At 36.9% G+C, this 22,993-nt stretch overlaps 1 protein-coding gene across 6 annotated transcripts in view; it reads right to left on the minus strand.

Moving 5' to 3' along the window:
* Positions 1–22,993, minus strand: part of LOC135460415 (nipped-B-like protein) — a 169,560-nt gene that overhangs the window by 4,804 nt on the left and 141,763 nt on the right. For all 6 annotated transcript variants that reach the window (XM_064737228.1, XM_064737225.1, XM_064737227.1 and 3 more), the window contains 19 exons: positions 21,224–21,313; positions 20,765–20,979; positions 20,566–20,668; positions 19,706–19,804; positions 19,454–19,600; positions 17,572–17,706; positions 16,040–16,138; positions 14,786–14,839; positions 14,382–14,490; positions 13,708–13,844; positions 12,261–12,401; positions 11,841–11,934; positions 11,576–11,730; positions 11,220–11,310; positions 7,966–8,139; positions 7,238–7,428; positions 5,030–5,137; positions 677–877; positions 213–359 (listed from right to left, as the gene is read on the minus strand). In XM_064737228.1, coding sequence (XP_064593298.1) covers positions 213–359; positions 677–877; positions 5,030–5,137; positions 7,238–7,428; positions 7,966–8,139; positions 11,220–11,310; positions 11,576–11,730; positions 11,841–11,934; positions 12,261–12,401; positions 13,708–13,844; positions 14,382–14,490; positions 14,786–14,839; positions 16,040–16,138; positions 17,572–17,706; positions 19,454–19,600; positions 19,706–19,804; positions 20,566–20,668; positions 20,765–20,979; positions 21,224–21,313 — 2,490 coding nt within the window. The remainder of the gene's footprint in view (positions 1–212; positions 360–676; positions 878–5,029; positions 5,138–7,237; positions 7,429–7,965; positions 8,140–11,219; positions 11,311–11,575; positions 11,731–11,840; positions 11,935–12,260; positions 12,402–13,707; positions 13,845–14,381; positions 14,491–14,785; positions 14,840–16,039; positions 16,139–17,571; positions 17,707–19,453; positions 19,601–19,705; positions 19,805–20,565; positions 20,669–20,764; positions 20,980–21,223; positions 21,314–22,993) is intronic.

The following is a 22,993-nucleotide window of genomic DNA, read 5'->3' on the forward strand; positions in this document are numbered from 1 at the left end:
ATAACATAAGCAGCAAAATAAGGAAAGTTTTTAACTAGTGTCTACCAGAGACAGGTCAGAACAGAAAGGGTTGTTTTTTAACTACCAGTTACAAACTATCAATACTGGTCCATATCACAATAATGGTACTGTATTCACTGAAAAATTAACCAAATTATATAGAAGCTTATGCTGCCACCATAATAAATATACTAAAATATAAATGCACATACCTCTTTAAATGACTGTAGTAGGTTGCTACCAGAAACTGATAGTGTAATGTCTATATGATGCATTATAAACAGTGGCTCTTCCTGTGTTTGATAAGGAAAACAGGCTAGATTGTCTGCTATGTACAAGAGCATATTCACTTCTGTTTTCTGGAAGTTAAAAAAAAGTACACATAAATATACATACAAATATCTTATTAAACATATATATACATGCAAAATTTAGTCATATCTAAAGATACATTATTCCTAAACAACCTAAAACTGAGTAGAGAAAGATACTGAATGATGCAAAATTGAGTAATGCATTGTATTAGGTAAATACCTTATATTATAAAGCAAAACAAAGTACCTTAGGGAAATAAAGCTATCAGTAATTATGTAATAAAAATATATTACAAAAAGAGAATTTAAGCTTGCAATGGTATATTTTTTTTCTTTATAAGTGAAGGAAACGTGGTGCTTACTGCAGTATCATCAAAGAGGTTGAGTAAGGAAATTAGAAATGCTCGTCTGTGTTGACGGTTCCCTCGAATCATGGAGTATAGGTGTGAACACAATGCATTGGATGATTCATCATGTCTAAAACCTCTCACAGGATTCTGTGGGCAGGTATTGATTGCCTGTTGTACCTGGTAAGACATCTTCATACCAGCCACTGCTTTCATCTGAAATGAAAAAGTGCTTATTTTTTATTTAAATCATTGCTTTCAAGCAGTAACACTGAAAGTGGAAATTAAACAAATGCCTGAAAACAGAAACTCCTAGATATTTTTTAATCTTTTTTCCCTTTAAGTGGTTCCTCATCTGAAGTTTAACTTTTAAACACACACTGAGGTGCACTACTGCCTTTTGAGAAAGCATACAGATTTAAACACATTTTGTGGTAGAGATCAAAATGTATTGTGAACTGCTTCTATGTTAGAAACATACAGATGATCTGTTTACCAACTACAGCCAGGTACTCAAATTTAAACAATTTTCAAGAACCATAGATTCATAGAATATCCTGAATTGGAAGAGACTCACAAGGATCATCACGTCCACCTCCCAGCCCCGCACAGGACACCCCAACAATCCCACATTGTGCCTGAGAGTTTGTCCAAACAGTTCTTAAGCTCTGGTAGTGTTGGGGCCATGACCATTACTCTGGGGAGCCTGTTCAGCTCCCGACTACCCTCTGGGTAAAGAGTCTTTTCCTACTATCCAACTTAACCCTCACCCAACACAGCTCCAGCTGTTCCCTTAGGTCCTGTCACTGGTGACCACAGAAGAGATCAGTGTTTGCCCCTCCTCTTCCCTTAATGAGGAAGTTGTAGACTGCAAAGAGGTCTCCCCTCAGTCTCCTCCAGCTGAACAGACCAAGTGCTCTCAGCTGCTCCTCATATGGCTTCCCCTCAAGGCCCTTCACCATCCTTGTGCCCTCCTTAGGATGGTCTCCAATAGCTTTATATCCTTATATTGTGGTGACCAAAACTGCCCCTAGGACTTAAGATGAGGCTGCCCCAATGCAGAGCATAGTGGGACAATCCCCTCCCTTGACCTGCTGGTGATGCTGTGCCTGATGCACCCCAGGACACGGTTGGCCCTCCTGGCTGCCAGGGTACCGCTGACTCATATTCAACTTGTCATTGACCAGGACCCTCAGGTCTGTACATCTATGGTTGCCCCATCCCAGGAGAAGAATCTGGCACTTGCCCTTGTTAAACATAATATGGTTGGTGACTGCCCAGTCCTCTAATTGGTTGAGGTCTTTCTGCAGGGCCTCCCTGCCTTCAGTGGAGTCAACAGTTCCTCCCAGTTTTGTATTGTCTGCGATCTTACTCAGTATCTTTTCCAGTCCTGCATCCAGGTTGTTAATGAAGATGTTGAAGAGCACAGGGCCAAGGATAAAGCCCTGTGGAACCCCACTAGATACAGGCCACCAGTCTGATGTCACTCCATTCACTATAACCCTTTGTGCCCCACCCGTGAGCCAGTTGCTCACCCACCGCATGGTGTTTATCCAGCTGAGGGCTGGACATTTTGTCCAGAAGGATCCTGGGAGAGACAGTATCAAAAGCTTTACTGAAATCCAGAAAGATGACATCAACTGGCTTCCCTTGATCAACCAGGTGGGTTACCTTGTCATAAAAGAAAATCAGGTTTGATAAGCAGGACTTTCCCCTCATGAAGCTGTGCTGGCTGTAACTGATGACTGCATTGTCTTTCAGGTGTTTTTCAATACCTCCCAGAATAATCTCCTCCATAACTCTACAAGGCACTGAAGCAAGACTGACAAGTGAGACTGGAGGCCTCCTTCTTGCCCTTCTTGAAAATCGAGGCAACATTCCCCAGCTTCCAGTCAGCTGGGACCTCTTCAGATTCCCAAGACCATTCACAAATCATTGAGAGAGGTTTTGTAATTACATCAGCAGCTCTGAGTAGCCTGGGATGAATCCCATCATGCCCCATAGACTTATAGGGATCCAGCTGGAACAGCAGAATCCACACATTTTCAGGGTTGACTGGGAGTTGATCATTCTCACAGTCATGGTTCTCCAGCTCAGGGCACTGGGACCCCCTTGGTCTGTCACTGGTGTTGAAAACAGAGGCAAAGAAAGCATTAAACATCTCTGTCTCGTCCATGTCCCTGTTTGTGAGGTGTCTATTCTCATCATGGAATGGGCTGATGTCATTTTTGCACTGCCATTTACTACTGACATATTGAAAAAGGCTCTTTTTATTGTCCCCCATGATCGTGAAGCCCAGCTGGAAACTAAGTACCACGCAGTTCCTTGCTCAACCCCCCTCTCTACCCCCACCCTGGTGGAATGGGAAGGACAACCAGAAGAGTAAAAGCCAGAAAACTCCTAGGTTGAGAGAATGCCAGTTTAACAAGGAAAGCAAAAGCCACACACACAAGCAAAGCAAAACAAGAAATTCATTGAGCCCTTCCCAAGGGCAGGCAGGTATTCAGCCACCTCCAGGAGAGCAGGGCCCTATCCTGTGGGACGGTGACTTGGGAAGATGAACACCATCACTCCAAAATGTCCCCCCTTCCTCCTTCTTCCCCCCACTTTACATACTGAGCATGATGTCATATGGTCTGGAATACTCCTTGGGTCAGTTGGGGTCACCTGTCCAGGCTGTGTCCCCTCCCAACCTCCCATGCACCCCCAGCTCCCTCCCCAGCGTTCAAGGAGCAGAAAAAGGCCTTGTCTCTGTGTAAGCTCAGCAATAACAAAAACATCTCTGTATTATCAACTCTGTGTTCAACACAAACCCCAACACAGCCCAATGCCAGCCTCTGGGAAGGAAATTAACTCTACCCCAGCCAGAACCAGCATAACTGTCCAGCTCCAACTCCAGTTGAGCTTTGGCCACACAGATTCTCCCTACAGTTGTGAACAGCATCTCTATATTCTTCCCATACCACCTGACTTTGCTTCCACTGGGCACACACCTCCCTTTTTTGCCTTATTTCTAAGAGAAGATTCCTGTTCAGCCATGCTGGCCTTCTGCCTTGCCTGCCTGACTTCTGATATCTGGGAATTGTCTGCTCCTGTGCCCTTAGGAGGAGATGTTTAAAAAGTGACCAGCACTGATGGACCTAGCACCTGCAAAAGTATTTTCCCAGGGGACCTTACTTGATATTTCCCTGAGCAGCCTGAAGTCTGCTTTCCTCATGACTGGAGTTGAGGTTTTGCTGGCACTTTCCCTCCTGGCAACAGAGATTTTACATTTGATTGATCAGTGGTCACTGTGGCCAAGATGGCTACCAATCATCACTTCATGCACAGAATCACAGAATATGGTGAGTTGGAAGGGACTCACAAGGATCATCAAGTCCAACTCTTGGCCATGCACAGGCACCATCCCCAAGAATCACACCATGTGCCAAGAGTGTTGTCCAAACGCTTCATGAACTCTGTCAGGCTTGATGCTGTGACTAGTTCCCAGTGGAGCCTGTTCCAGTGCCCGACCAGCCTCTGGGTAAAGGACCTTTTCCTGATATCCAACCTAAATGTCCCCTGACACAGCTCCAGCTGTTCTCTCAAGTCCTGTCACTGGTCACCAAGAGATCAGTGTCTGCCCCTCTTCTTCCCCTCACGAGGGAGTTGTAGACTGTGATGAGGTCTGACTTCAGTTAAGTATCTCTTTGGATGCTATGAACAGTGCAATGCTCAAATTTCAGTGGAATACAATTAGATTTATAAAGTCCCACAATGTAGTACGCACACTGAACTAAGACTGAGGCCTTCTGAAATAAGGAAAGGGTGCTGCAACTCAATTTCAGATCTTTAGCAGAACTATCGTCATCATGCCACAACTCCACAAGTCTTCACTTAGCCCTCAGATTTTCCTTTCAGCAAGATCCCTCAGTTCTTGAAATCTTCCCTATGTTCCTTCTGCTTAGATTACAATTTATAAAGCATTGATGTCTTAAAGTTCTAATACATATATATTGACCTCTACTTTTACAAAGTGCTCTCTCTTAATACAGGAGAATCATTGCTAAACATTATGAAACAGCTGTCTTTACCTCTTATCAAATAAATGCTCTTAACATACTACTCGGTGAGGAAAACACTACTGTGGATTATAAATTAAAGGAATTTTTAGACTGGAAGAGATGCTTTGAATTATTATATCCTTTCTATTTCTACAAACAGAAATCTCCAAACAGGGGAAAGAGTTGGGATCTTCTTTACAACTGCTTACAGTTATTGTTATTGTTTGTTATTTATATTATTTTTCTGCAGCTGAGGCCTATCCAAGTGTTGAGTCACCAGAGAATGTAACAGTATTTTGTAAAATGATAAATGAGAATTACTTACATGAATGAACCCAGCATACTTTTTGTCTATTTCCACCAATTGCTGGTCTGCTTTGTTTCGCATAGAGGGCTCTGGATCTGTGCCCATAGCAATTAAGTACGGCACACACTTGAAAAAAACCAAATGAAATTATTATTTAGAGTCATTGTATCTTGTCTTTCTCACTCTTTGCTTTTTTATTACAGTATTGTTTATGTAATATTCTGACTACTGCAGAAACTAGAATAGGAAGCTTTATGCAACTTACTACCTGACTACTTTTTTCAAGCAATTAGAACAAAATACACAAAAGACCAGTGTCGCTCTTGCATCGAGGTCGAGGCAGGAACAGGCGAGAGGCAGGATCGTAGAAAAGGCAAAGAAGGCTTTATTCAAAAGAACCACGCAGTTTTTATAGAGTGATACAATAGGTTCTATTCTATTGGCTAACTAACAGAAACATTTTTCTCACACACTGTCCTTGAGAAGAACAGAAAAATAAAGTAGAAAAACACCACCTGCAAATTGTTTATGCTCAATGAGTTATCACATCTTTCTAATTCCCTAAAACTTCTCACAAGCCGCTGTGAGAAATGCTTGCCATTTCTCTCTGTCCTATGGCATCCACAGACCAGTGTTATCACAGAATCATAGAATAGTTTGGGTTGGAAAGGACCTTAAAGGTCATCTAGTTCCAACCCTCTGCCATGGGCAGGTACACCTTCCACTAGACCAGGTTGTTCCAAGTCCCATCCAACCTGGCCTTGAACGTTTCCAGAGATGGGGCAGCCACAGCTTCTCTGGGCAATCTGTTCCAGGGCCTCATCATCCTCATAGGGAAGAATTTCTTCCTAATATCTAATCTAATCCTACTCCCTGTCAGTTTGAAGCCATTCCCCCTCATCCTTTTACTACATGCTCTTGTAAAAAGTCCCTCTCCATCTTTCTTGTTGACTCCCTTCAGGTCCTGGAAGTTCACAGTTAGGTCACCCCAAAGCTTCTCTTCTCCAGGCTGAACAATCCCAATTCTCTCAGCCTTTCCTCACAGCAGAGGTGCTCAATTCCTCTGATCATCTTGGTGCCTCCTCTGGACTTGCTCCAGCAGGTCTATGTCCTTTCTCTGCTGGGGACCACAGAGCTGGAGGCAGCACTGCAGGTGGGGTCTCACCAGAGCAGAGGGGCAGAATCCCCTCCTTCTCTGCTCCCCACACTGTAGGATCAGTCCAGCCCACAGGGGGTTTCTGGGTGCCAGCGCACATGGATGGGCATGTCCAGCCTCTCACCAACCAGCACCCCCAACTCTCTCTCCCCAAGGCTGCTCTTGATCTGTTCATCCCTCAGCCTGGATTGATCCTGGGGATTGCCCAACCAAGGTGCAGCACTAGCATAGCACTTGGTCTTGTTGAACCTCATGAGATTCCAATGGGCCACTTCTTGAGCTTGTCCAGGTCCCTCTGGATAGCCCTGTCTTTCAGGTGTGTCACCTCCACTACTCAGCTTCATGTCATCTGCAAACCTGCTGAGGGTACTGTCAATCCCTTTGTATGTGTCATTAATGAAGATATTAAATAACACTGGTCCCAATATAGACCCCTGAGGGACACCACTGGTCACTCTTATTCATTGAGGCTCGGAGGTCTTATAAGTGACAGAAGTTGTGTGAAGTTTCAGGTAGTATTTCCAGTTCTCTCAAACTCTAAAGTCAATTTACACTACAAAAATGCCATTAAAAAAACCCAAACCACACACTACCAGTTATGATTGAACATGCACAATGGTTGTGTTATAAGCAAATAATTACAAAAATATTATGTAAGCAAAGAATAATGGTGATGATAACTGAAGTTCTGACATTGACTCTGGAATTCCATAATGTTTGGAGGACATGGGAATTAAAGTGGAGACAAGCTGTCACAGTTTTCAGGATAAAGAATTAAAGAAAATAGCTTGGCATATACATGAAATTCATAACAGAAATATGCTCCAATGCACATTTGCATGTGCACTTTAGGCACTGGCTGGGCTTTTAGATCTTGATCCAAAGACAAGAAAATACAGCATTTGGAATCTAAATTTCAAAATATGTTTTCTGTAAAGGCCCCTTGCTACAATAAGAGATTACTGTAATATAGCTGCAAGAGAAAAACTAAAAATGTGTCTAGCAAGTGTAAAAAGCTCTGAAACCTGAAGACCAAAAAAACCACCCCACATCATAAAAGGTTACCATACCTGAACAGGATGGATGAGACCCTGGTTTAATGTCAGTGCAATGACATTTAGAGCAAAGTGGCGTACACTGGACTGGGTATGAAAGAAAGCCTCAAGGACCTGTTTGAGATATAGCTGCATGATGGAACTACTCATCCCTGAGGAAATATCACCCATTTCTTTCAGATCTTCCTGCTTTGCTACTTTTTTCCCTGTAAAAAGGATGAAAGCAATAGCACACTCACCACAGTATAATAATTTACTTTGCTATTATTTGATGCATACTTATCTTTAAGCTTTATAATACAAAGACATTCCAGCCATCTTAGAATGTGTTTATGATCTCATTAAATATAAAGCAGTCTGATAGCAAATATATTTTAAAAAATTAAAGTCACACAAATTTAAAGTCTCGTTCCTTGATAAAGGTTTTATTTTTTACAATTTCTTATTTTGTATCTGCTAATTAACCTTAGAGAATATTTTGATAAAACGTATTAATACCATCATTACAGCAATTATGCATTCTGGATTGCTTTCAGGATTTATACATCCTGAAAGTAAATAATAAGCTACATGTCTCAATATACCTATACACATAATGAATTTTTGAAAATTATTCTAAGATATCTTGTGTACAATATTACTAATTAGATAACAATGTTAAATTACTCAGTTCATGTATATAGTAATTGTATGCAAGAAAGTTAGATTTTCCCTGCCTCAGAACAGAAGAACTTGGCACTTACAGTCTCTGTCTGCCTGCTGCATACGTGTATCCTCCTCCTGCAAGTAGGTCTGAAGGTTTTTCAACACCTGGATTTTTAAGTTTACTGAACAGTTCTTGTCCGAAAGAATGCTGTTGTACAGAGTCTTCACTTCCTGTTCAAACATTAAACTTGGGTGTTGTATAAATGCAAATCCTAAGGGTGGAAGAAAAGAGGAAATATTCCATGTTATTAACTAGAAATTGTATTTCTGCTTCTTAAGTCTTTCTTCAAAACAGAGGTTTGAAATTTATCTCCTCCCAAGTGTGGTGCTAACAAACAATATTGCTTTTTCATATGGACACCATTCTAAGTTTATAAGGAGTTCTATTATCTGTCTGATAGATAAAGATGGGGTCCTGACCCAGGGCAATTGAACTAAGAGTTATATAGGTCTGGATATTTAAACAATAAAATCTTAAAAGAAAAAATATAGCAAACACAAAAAAATAAAATTTAGACCTCTCACTGTTATTATTCATATACCTATTAAGGTCGTGTCTTGAAAATTACCTGAAGCATTCTCAAGACTACATCTGTTAGAAGATACACACTGTAGAACTGCTTTTAGCTGCAGCCTTACCCTTGACAAAGAACTGGTTATTCTTAGTCAGGGAAGTCTTTATTTCATAAACAGTTTGATCTAAATAAGTAATAGTATATATAATTTTAGATCACATATGTAGATTTAGGAATGCTGGCAACAGACTCTTACATAGTATCATAAAAAAACAGTAATGGGAACATAACTTCCCAATTTAAACTATATTTAACTAGTTGATTAATTTTTTTAAGACTGTGAGAAAAGCAAACATTAAGTGTGTTTTTCACGACCATAGGAAACTAAGATTCTGAATGAACACACAGAAAACATAAACATAAAAGAAGAATGGGGGAAAATGAAAGCAAATAAAATTATGTGAAAGCAATGTATAAAAGTGGGCATAACAAAGGAAAGACTGAGTCAGGTTTTTAAAACTGGCTCTGTGCACACAGAAAAGACAGTGTAGGTAGGTAATGGCTAAGTCTAGGGCAAGACCTAAGTGCATTTAAGATCTCGTTTCAATTTCAAAACAGGAAAAGGAAAGAAGGCAGGGGAGATAGAGGGGAAAGAGGTGAAAGAAAAAGGAATGATGCTCCTCTTTGAAGTAGGTAGTATAATTGTCCACTCTATACAGGTATATATAGATGTTTATAACTTGACCACCTCTGAGAAAGTCCAACCCATTTCTTAAGTTTAATTTTGAAAATGGAAAGCACTTGCATGTATGTGTAACAATTCATAACTCTCTTTCATTCACTTGCTTAAAAGAATCTAAAACCACTAGTACTCTTAGGGAAATTATTATTTTTCCATCCCCTGTAAGCAGGGAAGAAATTTTACTTGGTATAAGAATTTGTCATAGGGGATGAAAAAAGGCAGCTGCTGTGTTCATTTAAGGACTGACTTCACATCTTGGGGCTGCTCTCACACCACTTCTCTTCATACCTTTGTTTTCACTCCGTTAAGGTTAAGCACTGAACTTGTCTGAGTAAGACATTACCTGTTAGATACTACCAAATTTTTTTATCCTCAATCTGCCTTGCAAGTACACATCTGGAAGAGAAGAGTAACCATAACGCTTATGGTTAAACTCAATCTCTCAACAGCAGTGACACATCCCAAAGGAAAGGTTAAAACTGTTGAGTGTCCTTACTGTAAGGACACAATAATAATTACCAAAAGGAAAGTACACACTCTTCATTTGATGCCTTCAGTGTGTATAAATTTTGGATTAGCTTGTTAGTAATTTTCATCTTATTGCTGCACGTAAATGTTGAATGTATTTGACAACTTGACTCAATATTACCAGCCTGTAAAACACAGCTTTGCACTGCCTACTACATCTCTGTACACCCAAGCAGCTACCTTCAAAGTGGAACCAGTACTTAGATTAGACTAATATATCACTGAAAACAGTTGTCTGAGGTTTAATTAAGATAAAGACTGACATGTTTACAGGCAGAGAAAAAAAGAATAAAAATATCTGAAGAATGCCTACTGATAGTCACTCCTGTTTTCTCCTCTTCCCCAAACTGATCACAGTTCAGTCTGTAATTCAGGAGCATTTCTGATGAATACAACACTCAGCCTCCATGAGTAAAGCAATCATGTCTACGGTTAGGAAGGCAGCCCCTATCCCATGTGCAATATTTTGTATAGAACAATTAAATTAGAATGGACTACAGTAAGCGTCGTGCATCTTGATACAATGCTTAGAAAAACCTCCAGCTAGTTGTTAGCACCATAGCACTGTTCCTGCAACAGAGGCAACTTAAAACCATTAATCCCACTCAGCTGTCTGCAATGGTTTCCTCACAGAATATCAAACCAAGATTCAGTCTCAGTCCTTATTCTCAGTCCTCCTTAGCCTAACCTGTACCAGGATATCTAAAAAGCCACCTAAACAGCAGCATAAGGAGGAAAATTCTTATACACAGTTAAACCGTGCAATGCAAGCTCACACACAGGAGACAACTTTCTTTAGACTAAGCCATAACCATGAACTGAACTGTTCCAGAAACCAAGGCCTATCTGTCCAAACAAGATGCTCTTACATGTACAGTTTTGGTCCTTGAGCAGAGGGTGAACATGATACAAATCACTCAATGGCAGTTCATGCATTACTGCAAGTCACTGAGATACTATACTAATGCCTTCAGACAAAAAATCTATTTACAATTGAAATACTGCCAAAGATCCAAAATAAGCTGTAATATTTAGACTATGGCATAATCTCAATGCCTCGTGAAATTTCACATATCACCTCTCAGTTGGTATAAACTACCAGAGTTCCTTCAATTTCTGTGGAATTTCTGCCCCTACACTTAAAATTCTCAAAGTTTTTCCATCATTTTTTCCAGTTATTCTTTAACCATACCTTGAGGACTGAAAAACAATATTTGGAGTTACAAAATATTTGTATGAGGGAAAAAAACCTCATCTCCATTTACTTTGGAAACTTGATGCTTTTAAAGACTTGGTCATACATCAAAAAGGTATTCACTGTCAAAAGCATCCACTCTGCTGCAGAAGTATGCAACTTCCAAGTATCCCTTTGACTACATTTCTATAGCCAGGTCTCAAATAAAACATGTGGTGAACTTTGATTTTAAACAAACTTCCCTGCCACTACACAAATAAATGCATGGATTCCTACTAGAGCAGAATAATAAAAACTATTAATATTTCTTACCAAGGCCAATAATGGCTTTTGTCTGTACTTCTTCATCTGAATGCTTTGTAAAATACATCAGTAGTTCAAGTACTTTATCCTTAATGTTAACCTGAGGAAATTAAAACACAAATAATAGCTATTAGAAGATGAAACAGATACTTCTAATCTCTTATAAAAAGCATATATATCAAAATGGAGAAGCACAATCTTACTGCATTGTCTTTGCAAAACCATGTATTTACAACCCAAAAAATTATATCATATGTATTATGAAGAAATGCATAGCTTTGAGGGCCTAGGAATACTGTGTTTTCAAACTGAAGTGGAGCATTAAATATGCACAAGACGCGGAGAATAAATACAAGTTATTTTACCTTACTGTTGCCCTTAAAATCTTCCTGATCAAAATCAAAATGCCGACACAGTGCTCCAACAGTGAAAAGTGATCTAAGGAGTGCTGGTTTATTGGCAGTAAGTATTGTACTGTTGGGGTCTTCTTGGTGTTGACTTTTTAATTTTGAAAGTGCACCTACAGCAAGATAAAAGTTTTGATCACGGTATTTAATCATGGTGTATCCCTAAAATAAGACTTGTAGGTGAAACTGAAGAGTGACATGTACATGTCGTGATTTTACTTACCATAGTATCTATTAAAACAGGCCCACACAAATTTATAGTTCTGAGTGACCTTGTTCACAACAGCCCCAAGACAGCTCACACAATGCTGAACAACCTAGGTGCAAGAAAGAACAAATGAATTATATATTTAGAATTTAAAACTGAGACTTTTGTGATGTTATGCAGGGAAAAGGCATGTAGAACTAAAAGTAACTATCTAACAGATGTAATGTCCATCTCCTAGACTGCTCCGAAAACATGCCGAAACTTATAATTGTTAAAATATAGCAACAACACATACAAACACAAGTAAACCAAGAACATTGATTTTTCATGGCTCAAAAGTTATCTTCATAATGAAGACAGACTTTCTTTAAACCAAAATTATGTATTTCACAATGTGAAATGGAATTAACTGAATAGTAGCAATTAAAAGCTTACTGTCATGCCATATTTGATGATGAGTTTCATGAGGTCTTCCTCAATAGTGGCAAGAAATGTCTCACTTGGGTGTTCCATTAGTGGCACTACAAGTTCTAAGATTTTTGCAACATTGCAGATCACCATGAAATCATTCTGGGTCTGAAACAACAGCATTTATAGCATTTAACATTTCTGGCTGTGTTACCTCTAAGTATTATTAATATGTATTATGCAATACATATATAATACATATTAATATAATACAATTACATAATAGTATGATACAATTATGTATCTTATGCAAGTTATTTGGTAAAGATTTAAAATAATATATAGTTTACATTTGCTTTTAAGTTACATATTATTTTGAAAGCAAGTTCTCGTTTTCTACAGAACTTTTATAAAAAAAAAAAAATTGGTAGAAGCAGAATTCACCTGTCATCAAGGCTGAGACAGACCTGAAAACTTTTGGTCATGAAAATTTTTTTGAGTCCTAACACAAATTTAGGAACTCTTCCTGACACATGCACAGTAGAGAATGCACAACACCTGGCAACAGGTATTGGCAGCAAGTAAATAATGAAATAACCTTTTCCTATCCTGTTTGATCAGAAGCAGTCTGTTGTAGATTTGCCTAGAGAATGCTCTAGGGCTGAAACGGTAAAATTCTAGGCTATACCTGCAAGCTAAGCTGATAACAAGCATTCTCAGGCCTGCTCTTCCCTGGGCAGCTGACCTAAGGTAATGGATTGCTGTCCCTCACTCAGTCAAGCTCTTTCTTGAGCCATGGCTGCACAATCCTGCTCTGCTCCTGCCAGATGATGGGTTCATCACAACTTTCACTGAGCCAACTGTGCTAATCAAAATGGCAGAAAGCAGTGCAGTGTTTCAGAGGAGGGGGCCATTTTCCCGGACTGGGGGGATTCAGGACTGTAGCTCTATCATTTCTGTGAGCTAAACTGTCTTACAGAGAAATACAAAAACACCAGAGCTAGGGTAGAGAGAGGTGAACTGCTGAAGAGGATAGAGCAGGACATATTCCTTCTAATATTTATGCTATATGTTAGATCATCCTGTCTTATGGAACCATACCTTTAGTCTTAAGATTAACTTATTAAATCTTAACTACTTTTAAGACTGTGACCATAAAATAAAACAATTTAAAGAAATTATTTCATAACAGGTGGAAAACTGTGTTTTAGTCTTTAAGGGAAAGAAGCACAGGTTTCAGTTTCATTTGAGTGTAAAATGTGAAGGCAGAGGGTGAGGAACAGCATCTTGGAAGCTATAGAGATCATAAAATGACCTAATATCTTTAAAAGATATGATCATGAATCATAGAAACATAATTTTTATTTCTCTTTTCCTACCTTCAATTTCATCAAGCATACAAGATAGCCATTAATTTCCATGCTTAATTATCTGGGAAAAAGAAAAGACTGATTTTCTAATTTTCTCTACTTACACTACATTTAGTGGTCAGGTATGGCTGCATGGTCATGGCATGTTTGACCATTAGCTGGGGCCTGATTTTGCTGAATAAGAACAAAGTGGTTATGCAAGCAACCAAGCGACCAGAATTCACACTTTTGTTGTCAGAATCTGCAAAAAAATTAGAAAATACACAAAGCAATGTTTGAGCAATGAAAAACATACAGCCAAAAAATCATATGAATATCTCTTTCATAATATATCTTTCAAGATCAATACAGAATATTCTTATTAGATTAGAGACGAGAACATAATGTGCTAACATTTGTATGTGATCACAACATATGTAAAATAAGCAAAGATGCTTCAAAGATATCACTAGTTTTTAACCTAATTACTGTACACAGAACACTGGCCTAGCCAATGATTCCTATTACAACTGTAGAACGTATTAATACAAATAAAAAAAAAATCTGAACAAGTTATTTTAAAATTAGCTCTGTTATTGTGATTAGCTAGAGAAAATTAGGGAAGCTTTATTATTACACAGTGCTCAAAGGTTCACAATCAAAATAAATGCAATAACTCATTACCATCAGTTTTGTAATAGGAATTCTGTAACAGTAACTTTACACAATAGTCATTTGAACCACCACTGTTACAGTATCATAAAATTCAAAGAAGCTACTAGGTTGTAAACACTATTACCTGACAAGGATTCCTCATATTTAAGAATGTGCTCAACCAAATTGTCAACAAGTTGAGTACAGGCTTTCTTCACAGGTTTATATGAGGCATCTTCTTCTGACTTCAACAGCTATAGCAGAAAATTATTTAGTATTCAGGGTGCATTCATTTACATTGGATATCTACTGGTTTTATAACAATTACTACAGATCCACAAGAATTTTGCACTACAAAACCATTTAACTTCTCCATAAAAGTTACACCAATGGAGAATTAAAGAAAGGTCAGATGTTTAAAGGGCATGGATTGAATTTGTTTACTGTAAAGGACTGGTCTTGCAGTCTCCCTTCAATTTGTTTTAGTACCAAAAGAAATTTTAAAATTCTTACAATGATTGTGCCATACATTCAAAATTTATTACTTACATTTTGAAGAAGTTGTTCAAACCAATCATAGCCTGTATCTCTACAAGCTGCAACCTAAAAGTAGTTTTGAGAATAAACTGGTTAAAAAAAGCATCTGATTAAAAAATATTTCAATACAGATGCCATCTTAAAAGATCAGTAAACATGCACAGACATATTTTCATAAATATTCAGTATGATATCTTTGGAGACCAGAAACTTTTTCCTGCATTTGAAAAAGAGTTCTCACCATTTAAATGATCTCAGAATTTGTATCCCATACAACACAAGGCCTACACATTTTACTGGAGATTGCTATCTCTAATGACAACCAAATTTTGGGTTCGTCGAACAACATTTTGTACAGATTAAAGCACAAATACAAGTCTGACATATTAAAAATGAACATGTGTGTGTGTGTATATATATATATGCGTGTACATATTTTTATATAAACAAACTAAGCCTTCACTGGTATCATGTGTCAGGAACAGCTCAGAGATGCTCCAAAAAAGAATTGGCAGGAGAACTGAGAATTAAATTGAAGTCAAATAAACTGACTGGTCATTCTGGAAAAATGCACAATACACTAGAATTTAGTAAAAATATTAAAAAGCAGATTAAACTAATATTTTTAAGTCACGAGGAGAATACTTTTATTTGATATTTACATCTTGGTATAACTGATATTAAAATACCTTTTCAGTACAGTGGCTTTACCAATATGTTTTCACTACAAATGTAAAAGCATTTTATTTGAAACAGATTTTTGAGACATACAATTTAATTTGCTGCTCCTAAAAAGTAGATAACATTATGCAGATACTAGTTTACCTTGGGTGAGAACATGACCTTGCATATGTTGAAACAGCTTGATAACCTTTCAAAAGAAATGTTATCAATTGTGGAAATTTTTCTTTTAAGAGACAACTTCTTAGTTAGGCTTAATTATATGCTGCTACTAGCATTTCCTGGAAAATGTTAACTATAACAGAAACTTGTGGTGTTTTAACTGAACAAGTATTTTCCACAACCTGAATATAATGTGGTCTAAGTTATCACTGCCAGCAGATTAGTGAGCATTTAAAGTTTCTTATAGCCTGTTCCATCAGATTAATAATTCTAGCATGTATTCAATGTCAGGAGACATAAAAAGAAATTAATCTGATAATTAAATTACTTGTGTATTTCTAAAATACTTAAGACAATATTCCAAAGATACTAAAAACTTAATGAAATTTTACATGCAACCTAATTAAAATTTGTTTAACATACCACATCAGTGATGTTTAGTATTTTCCTAGTCATTGCTTCTTTGTCATGATGTAGAGTTGGAGTGAACCAGAGCTTCTGGAATGTCTCATTTACTAATTTCTGAAGGAAAAAAAATAGCAGAAATAAATAATTTTATCTTGGCACATAGGTATTATTACCAATACATCCGTACAATAAATTTTTACAATAAATTTTTTACAATAAATTTTTTATGTGCACTTCTGTAAGGAATTATTCAACCTATGTGATACTGTTGTAGAGAATGTTATCTGAGATAGACCCAGATTACTATTACAGCAGTTATACTGGTCTCTAAGCAAGCTTCACTAAAATGATCACTGGGAAAGTGATGCTACAGGAAATAGTTACCATTTTCCTGCACTAATCTGCATTCCTCAGGAAAGCATAGTAGGCCTGAGAAACCGACAACTGAACACAAGACTATAATTTCTACAGCAGAATTAGCAGCAATTGTAGATTGGCATTTTCAGAACAGCTGTGAGAAGACAAAGAAGAGAGAGAAGTCAAGTCTCTCTACCCAAACATAGGAAGTTGATTCCCTTACAATGTTTTTGTATAGAGGAAAAGATAGAATAGAATGAAAGTGAACTATTCCCAAATTACATATAAAGCATACGCTTGTAGGAAGCATTCCTCATCCATGGAGACTTAAAAAAACACATTGCAGATACTGCCTCATCTTTATGAGGTTGTTGGAAAGGCAAGGGAAAGGTCATCCTCCTTTCTTAGTAGCACCGTAGATACAGCTATTCATCTACTTCTTGATTAACAGTCTGCCCTGAAAGCCACTTGGCATTAACATATCTCAAGTGGTAAAATTATATGCTGCAGCTTTAAAGTTCCAGACTTCAAATCCCACTGAAAGTGTGATACAAAATTATTACAGGTGTAGTCTTAATTACCCAACAATTTAAAAATTATTTTTGCCAAATCAAACAAAAAACATCAGTGTCAGGTTTATGATTCCACATAATCTTAGGTTTTAACCCTTCTGCATATATGTCACACAAAGATAAGAATATGATGACATAAGTAATATTTTAGGGGGAATAACTGATTCATTAAACATTCAGAATTAATGCAAAATTTTCACAGATGAATACTTTATATTTTTTATACACAGAATTTATAAATCTGGCATATAATAGCACCAAGTACTTAATTTTGACTTAAAGTTTATTTTGTTTTCAGAAAGGAATTTTATAGACTAATTTTACTTGTTAGAAAAGAGAAGTATCAGAGACAATACTTGCAAAGAGAAAAAACCCCAAAACTCTAGATAACAACTTTTTAAAATCCTTTGTCAGCAAGAACTTGATGAAAATAGAAAAAAGAAAAGAAAACCAAGTCAGACAGCAATGTAGAAAGCTATTTGCTCTTAAAAATTAAAAATAAATAAAAATAATAAAAAATTACAAAGGAGCAATGAAATACTTTTTTTATTACTTTTGCCTCAAAATATGGAAACCAATTATGATAATTTAAATCCTGAAGGATATGTTTCATTCTACCTTAATGCCTTCTTCATCATTGACTCTCCGAATCATTTTTACACACATCTCAGTAATTTTGGGAAATGTTGGTTGTTCAATGCAGATATCCCTAAGTATCTTTATGACTCTTTTTCTGACACTGATACCAGTATCCTGTGAGGAGAAAAACATTATGCTCTTGAAAAGAAATCAGACATATTATTAATGTATTATATAAATTATACTTGAAGATCACACAATCTGACCTGAAAAATGCATTCAGAAAATGCAGCTAAAATATTCTGGAGTATATTTATATGAAAGATCAGCATAACTTTATTTGCAACAATTCTAAAGGTTTGGGCTGAGTCCCCAAAACATTGAAACACTTCCTCCATTTATATCATCCCAATTAGGAACTCATGATATTGCAAATGTATAATGCCATTTCTTAATTCAAGATCTTACAAGCTAGATGCGCTGATGCTTTAGCTACTGTTTATGAACACCTAAGATCCTTTGTAAGTCTGGACTGTAATACTTCAAAATTCTTGAATAAAGCTTATGGTTGATATGTGCAGCAAATATTTTCCAATTTCCTAGGCTTCATCTAAGGAGAAGGATGAGTAGCTTCATTTCATATTACTTAATTCAAAATATGTTTAACCTAAATGCCAGGATGAGTGCCTTTATGCATCCTCATATGGACATTTCCAAAACACCTTACAAACAAGTTTTATCATGTAACTATAGCAAATGAGTAGTATTTGACTAAAAACCTAACATGAATGCTAAAAGCGTTATCTTAAATTAACACTGTATTTATCGGATCATCCAGGCAAAACCCACTTTTTATACAAAAAATCTAATAAAAAGCCTTTTAAAGCACTAAAACATGGCCTAAAAAACCAAAGTAGTTTTATCTTTTATTTTCTTTTGGGTAACAAATGACAACTTTAAATTACATTGTTATAGACTCTTTTTATCACCCACACTTCTGAACTGCCATCAATAACCCATATCTGAGACTTCAGAGATGTGGCAAAATTCCTCATTCCATTTAATCTGTGCCTCAATAAAGGAACGAAAAGGAATATAATTCTGATTCTGTTGCAGTACAACTTTCTATATATATTTACTTATTGATGTATAAGCTGGTTCTGGCTGGGGTAGAGTTAATTTCCTTCCCAGAGGCTGGCATTGGGCTGTGTTGGGGTTTGTGTTGAACACAGAGTTGATAATACAGAGATGTTTTTGTTATTGCTGAGCTTGCACAGAGCCAAGGCCTTTTTCTGCTCCTTGAACACTGGGGAGGGAGCTGGGGGTGCATGGGAGGTTGGGAGGGGACACAGCCTGGACAGGTGACCCCAACTGACCCAAGGAGTATTCCAGACCATATGACATCATGCTCAGTATGTAAAGTGGGGGGAAGAAGGAGGAAGGGGGGACATTTTGGAGTGATGGTGTTCATCTTCCCAAGTCACCGTCCCACAGGATAGGGCCCTGCTCTCCTGGAGGTGGCTGAATACCTGCCTGCCCTTGGGAAGGGCTCAATGAATTTCTTGTTTTGCTTTGCTTGTGTGTGTGGCTTTTGCTTTCCTTGTTAAACTGGCATTCTCTCAACCTAGGAGTTTTCTGGCTTTTACTCCTCTGATTCTCTCCCCAGTCCTGATGGTGGGGTTGTGAGCGAGTAGTTGCATGAGGCTTGGCTGCTGGCTGGGGTGAAACCACAACAATGTAACAAAGCCTCACTGAAAACAAGCAATGCATTATAGAAGGTTGGTCTTAAATAATGATGCTCCTCATTAAAATAATAACATACATATAACATACTCTTGGAATCATCATTCCATATTATTAACCATCTAAACTCAGTTGAAAACAAATTTTCCAATGACACATCATAAATAAGTCACCGTACCAATATTCTTTCAATAAGCATATCATAATACTGCTCAGCTAGCTGAGGACGACAGAGCACAAATCGGCCAAGAAGCTCCACAGCTGCCTCTCTTACACTAGTGGAGTTATCCATTAGCCGCCCATGAACTCCTCGTTGCATATCCAGCTAAAAATGAACAAATAAAACACAAATCCAAAATAAGAATTAAAGACTTCTTTAAAGTGTGACAGAAGAATGCATATACATGATAGATATTTCAGATTTTTTTACCCTGGCTAGAATACTGGGGTCTACAGCAACAACCTCAGACAGACACTTCATGGCTTTTGTTCGAACAGCAATTGCATTTTCACCAAGTACACGTAGAATCTAATAAAAGAACAAAAACAAAGATTCATTTGCTTTGGGAAGGTCACAAAATGTTTAACAGGCAACAGTGCACCAGAATAACATGCAAATGAAGTAACTAAAATAAGAATTCCCTTTATTTTAAACTCTACTTTTGCCATTCACTTGTGCCTTTCATCATGGTTCTTTCAATAGAAGAGGTGGATTTGGGCACCATCATTTTAAGAATGGCTCTATATGCAGATCACTATAAGTAACAGAACCTAAACTAAGCTAAACCAAACCAGTACCGGAGTCCAAACATGTTGCCATGACAACATGTTAGTGCTCTTCTCCCAGAAAAAGGAAAAAAACCACACTGGTTAAACAGCCTCCAAAGTGACAGCAACATGCACTGCAAGCAAGTAGCTAAGCTGGCTTGTATTTTCAAATTAAGATAAATTTAATGAGTTAATATCACCACATGAGCGTGCATCTGGCAGAAACTGTAAGAGATTTCAACATTCTGTAATTACTTTTATACTGTGTACATCTAAGATATTCATTTTGCCATCTACATCCATTAACAAATAAAATAATGCATGCACAATAGGACATATAAAATGTATGCAAGAAAAAGAAATATGAGCACTTATGTCATTCATACAGAAAGCACATGGTGTTATTGCGGCCTGTTAAATACCCATGCTCAACAATGAACAGATATGGTACACTACCACTAAAGTGTTTGGAATCAGAAACCAACTGCATTTCGCTGTACTAAGACTTCCAGCACAGTTTACCTGTGTCAAATAAATATCAAAGCTCTGGGCAAATGGCCTCATAGAGGCCAAGTAGCGAACAATCAAACATGCATCTTCATAGTCCACAGTATCAGAATTCATCCTGCAACAAATTCAAAGTTTTAATTAAGACATGTTTACCAAAAATGATTAAAAATGTCAAATGTGTGGTTAATAAAGCACTGGTGCTCAAACGTACTTTAATGTACTGAACTGAGATGGAGCAGTTTTAATGATGCTGCGAAGAAATGTTTTGCGAGTTTCCGCTCTATGCATGATCTGCCCCGTGGTCTCAACATCTTTTGCATGATGAGTTCCTTCAGATGAATCCTCATCCTTCTGAGATTTAATTGCTTTCTCTGTCTCCATAGTTGTATCCCGAAACCACTGAGCTATATAAAACTTCCGAGAAAACTGGAGAAATACAGCAGGATACACAAAAACCAAAAACAACAGATGTAGAAGAGTGAAATTAACGGATATATGAGATTAAGTGAGTTTAATGCAACAACCATATTTCAGAAAACACAATCAACATAATACGTTAGGGTGACAATTTAATCAAATCTCTAATATGTATGACCAAAAATAGTTTTATTCAGTGCATGTTACGAAAATTATTTTTCTATAAATTTGACATCAGAAAGCTGAAATTTACCACTAATGATGCATCAGTTTCTGTGTTCTCATCCAGATAATCTAGCAAAGCCTTTTGCAGCTGTTGAATTTCATCTTTTCCTCCTGAAACCTATCAGAAATAGAAAGATAGTTTTAAAATAGAATATTGCACAGTGGTAATTAGCACCTGAAAATCTGTATGTCCACATATAAAATACACTGAAATTAATGTTCTGTAATTATCAATACAACTAACAATTTTTTAAATCAATTACTTCTAAACTTTATAGAGATTAAACCAAATTAGACTGTAGCTCCAAAGTCAAAAAATATTAACAGCAGAATAAGACTCGGTTTAAAACAGACTGACTGATTTGATTAATTTTAATTTTATGATCTTGTGTGAAGAGAAAAACAAATGGCTGAAATCACACATAGTAGACTAAAAAAAGATTTAACCTATAAAAGGCATCATTAGCTCTCTCAACAATTTTAAACTCTGAAACAATGACTTTACAGGTGAACAAGGGATAAAAGGCAAAAAAGTCAAATGAACATAAATATGAAACACAGACAACAGTAAAAACATATGGGAAGCGTCAAAGAAATAAAAATAACTTATCCCTCTGCAAAATATTTGGTATAAATGTTTTCAGGTTTAAAGCATCGATACAGAGAAAGTGCAGCAAGTATGCTCAATTCATTAAGCAAAGAATTTACAGAGGTTATTCCCAAACACCCCTGAACTCTAGCACTAAAGAATCATACTCTCTGAGACTCAATTAAGTTTCTATCAGGTCAAAAACCTTGAGAACAAACATACATTTTATAAAAATTCCGCTTAGTGCATAAAGTCTATCTACAGAATAGGGTGCTATTAATTTTCCTGCGAAGCACTTTTAAGATGCACAAAAAGGATTACATATGAAATATTATTCTGAGAACTATGCATCAGATTTGTAAATACCTAAAATGTATGAATGTTAAAACCAGAATATTTTTTACAAGAGGCTATTTTATAGGAAATATGTATATCCTGATCTCTTAAATAATTCTAGCCTACGTAAATTGAACAATGATTTTGTATATGACCATCAGACAATGTACTTTTCCCCATATAGGGGTTAGAGAACAAATCAGTATCAATTAACATGTTAATGAATCAGAAACTAACTTTCTCAACACCTACAAGAAAGCATAAACCCAAAATCATAAAACATTCTTTTTTCCTTAGTATTATACTGAAAAGTGCAGGTCCTTGCAATTGTTGATGCAATTGTTGATGCTACAGCAGAAAAAAGGGGTTTTTTTCCCCTCAAATTAATCAGTTCAAGAATTCAAAAGACATCTACAGTAGACATAATACTAATGTAGGTTTATTAATTTATATTTGGCGCCCTATTACATGCAAATTGTGATTTGAAAGTCTGGCCTTCAACCAATGTTAAATTCTGTGGATAAAAAGGCTGAAAAAGTTTCTTGATGAACCTTAACTGTCTAACTATTTTAAAAAGTAAAAAACCCAGAACAAACAGAAAGAAACTGTGAAGCCCACAACAAATCATATTCAATATTGATAATAAAAGTAGAAGAAAAATTTCTGGCTGCAACTTCTTCAGCTACAAAACACTTTTCTTCTTCAGCAATAAAACCTGCAACTTAGAACCATCAACTTGTGTATGAACAGCATAGATTGAGAATCTTATCACAAACGTAGCACATAATATAGCTTGCAAACAACAGCAAGTGGAAAAAGGTACAAGTCCAGAAGATCAGCATATCAAGAGATAAATTAATGAAAAGCATGCAC

The sequence above is a fragment of the Zonotrichia leucophrys genome, unplaced genomic scaffold, assembly GCF_028769735.1.
Source record: "Zonotrichia leucophrys gambelii isolate GWCS_2022_RI unplaced genomic scaffold, RI_Zleu_2.0 Scaffold_40_478709, whole genome shotgun sequence".
Taxonomy (NCBI): domain Eukaryota; kingdom Metazoa; phylum Chordata; class Aves; order Passeriformes; family Passerellidae; genus Zonotrichia; species Zonotrichia leucophrys.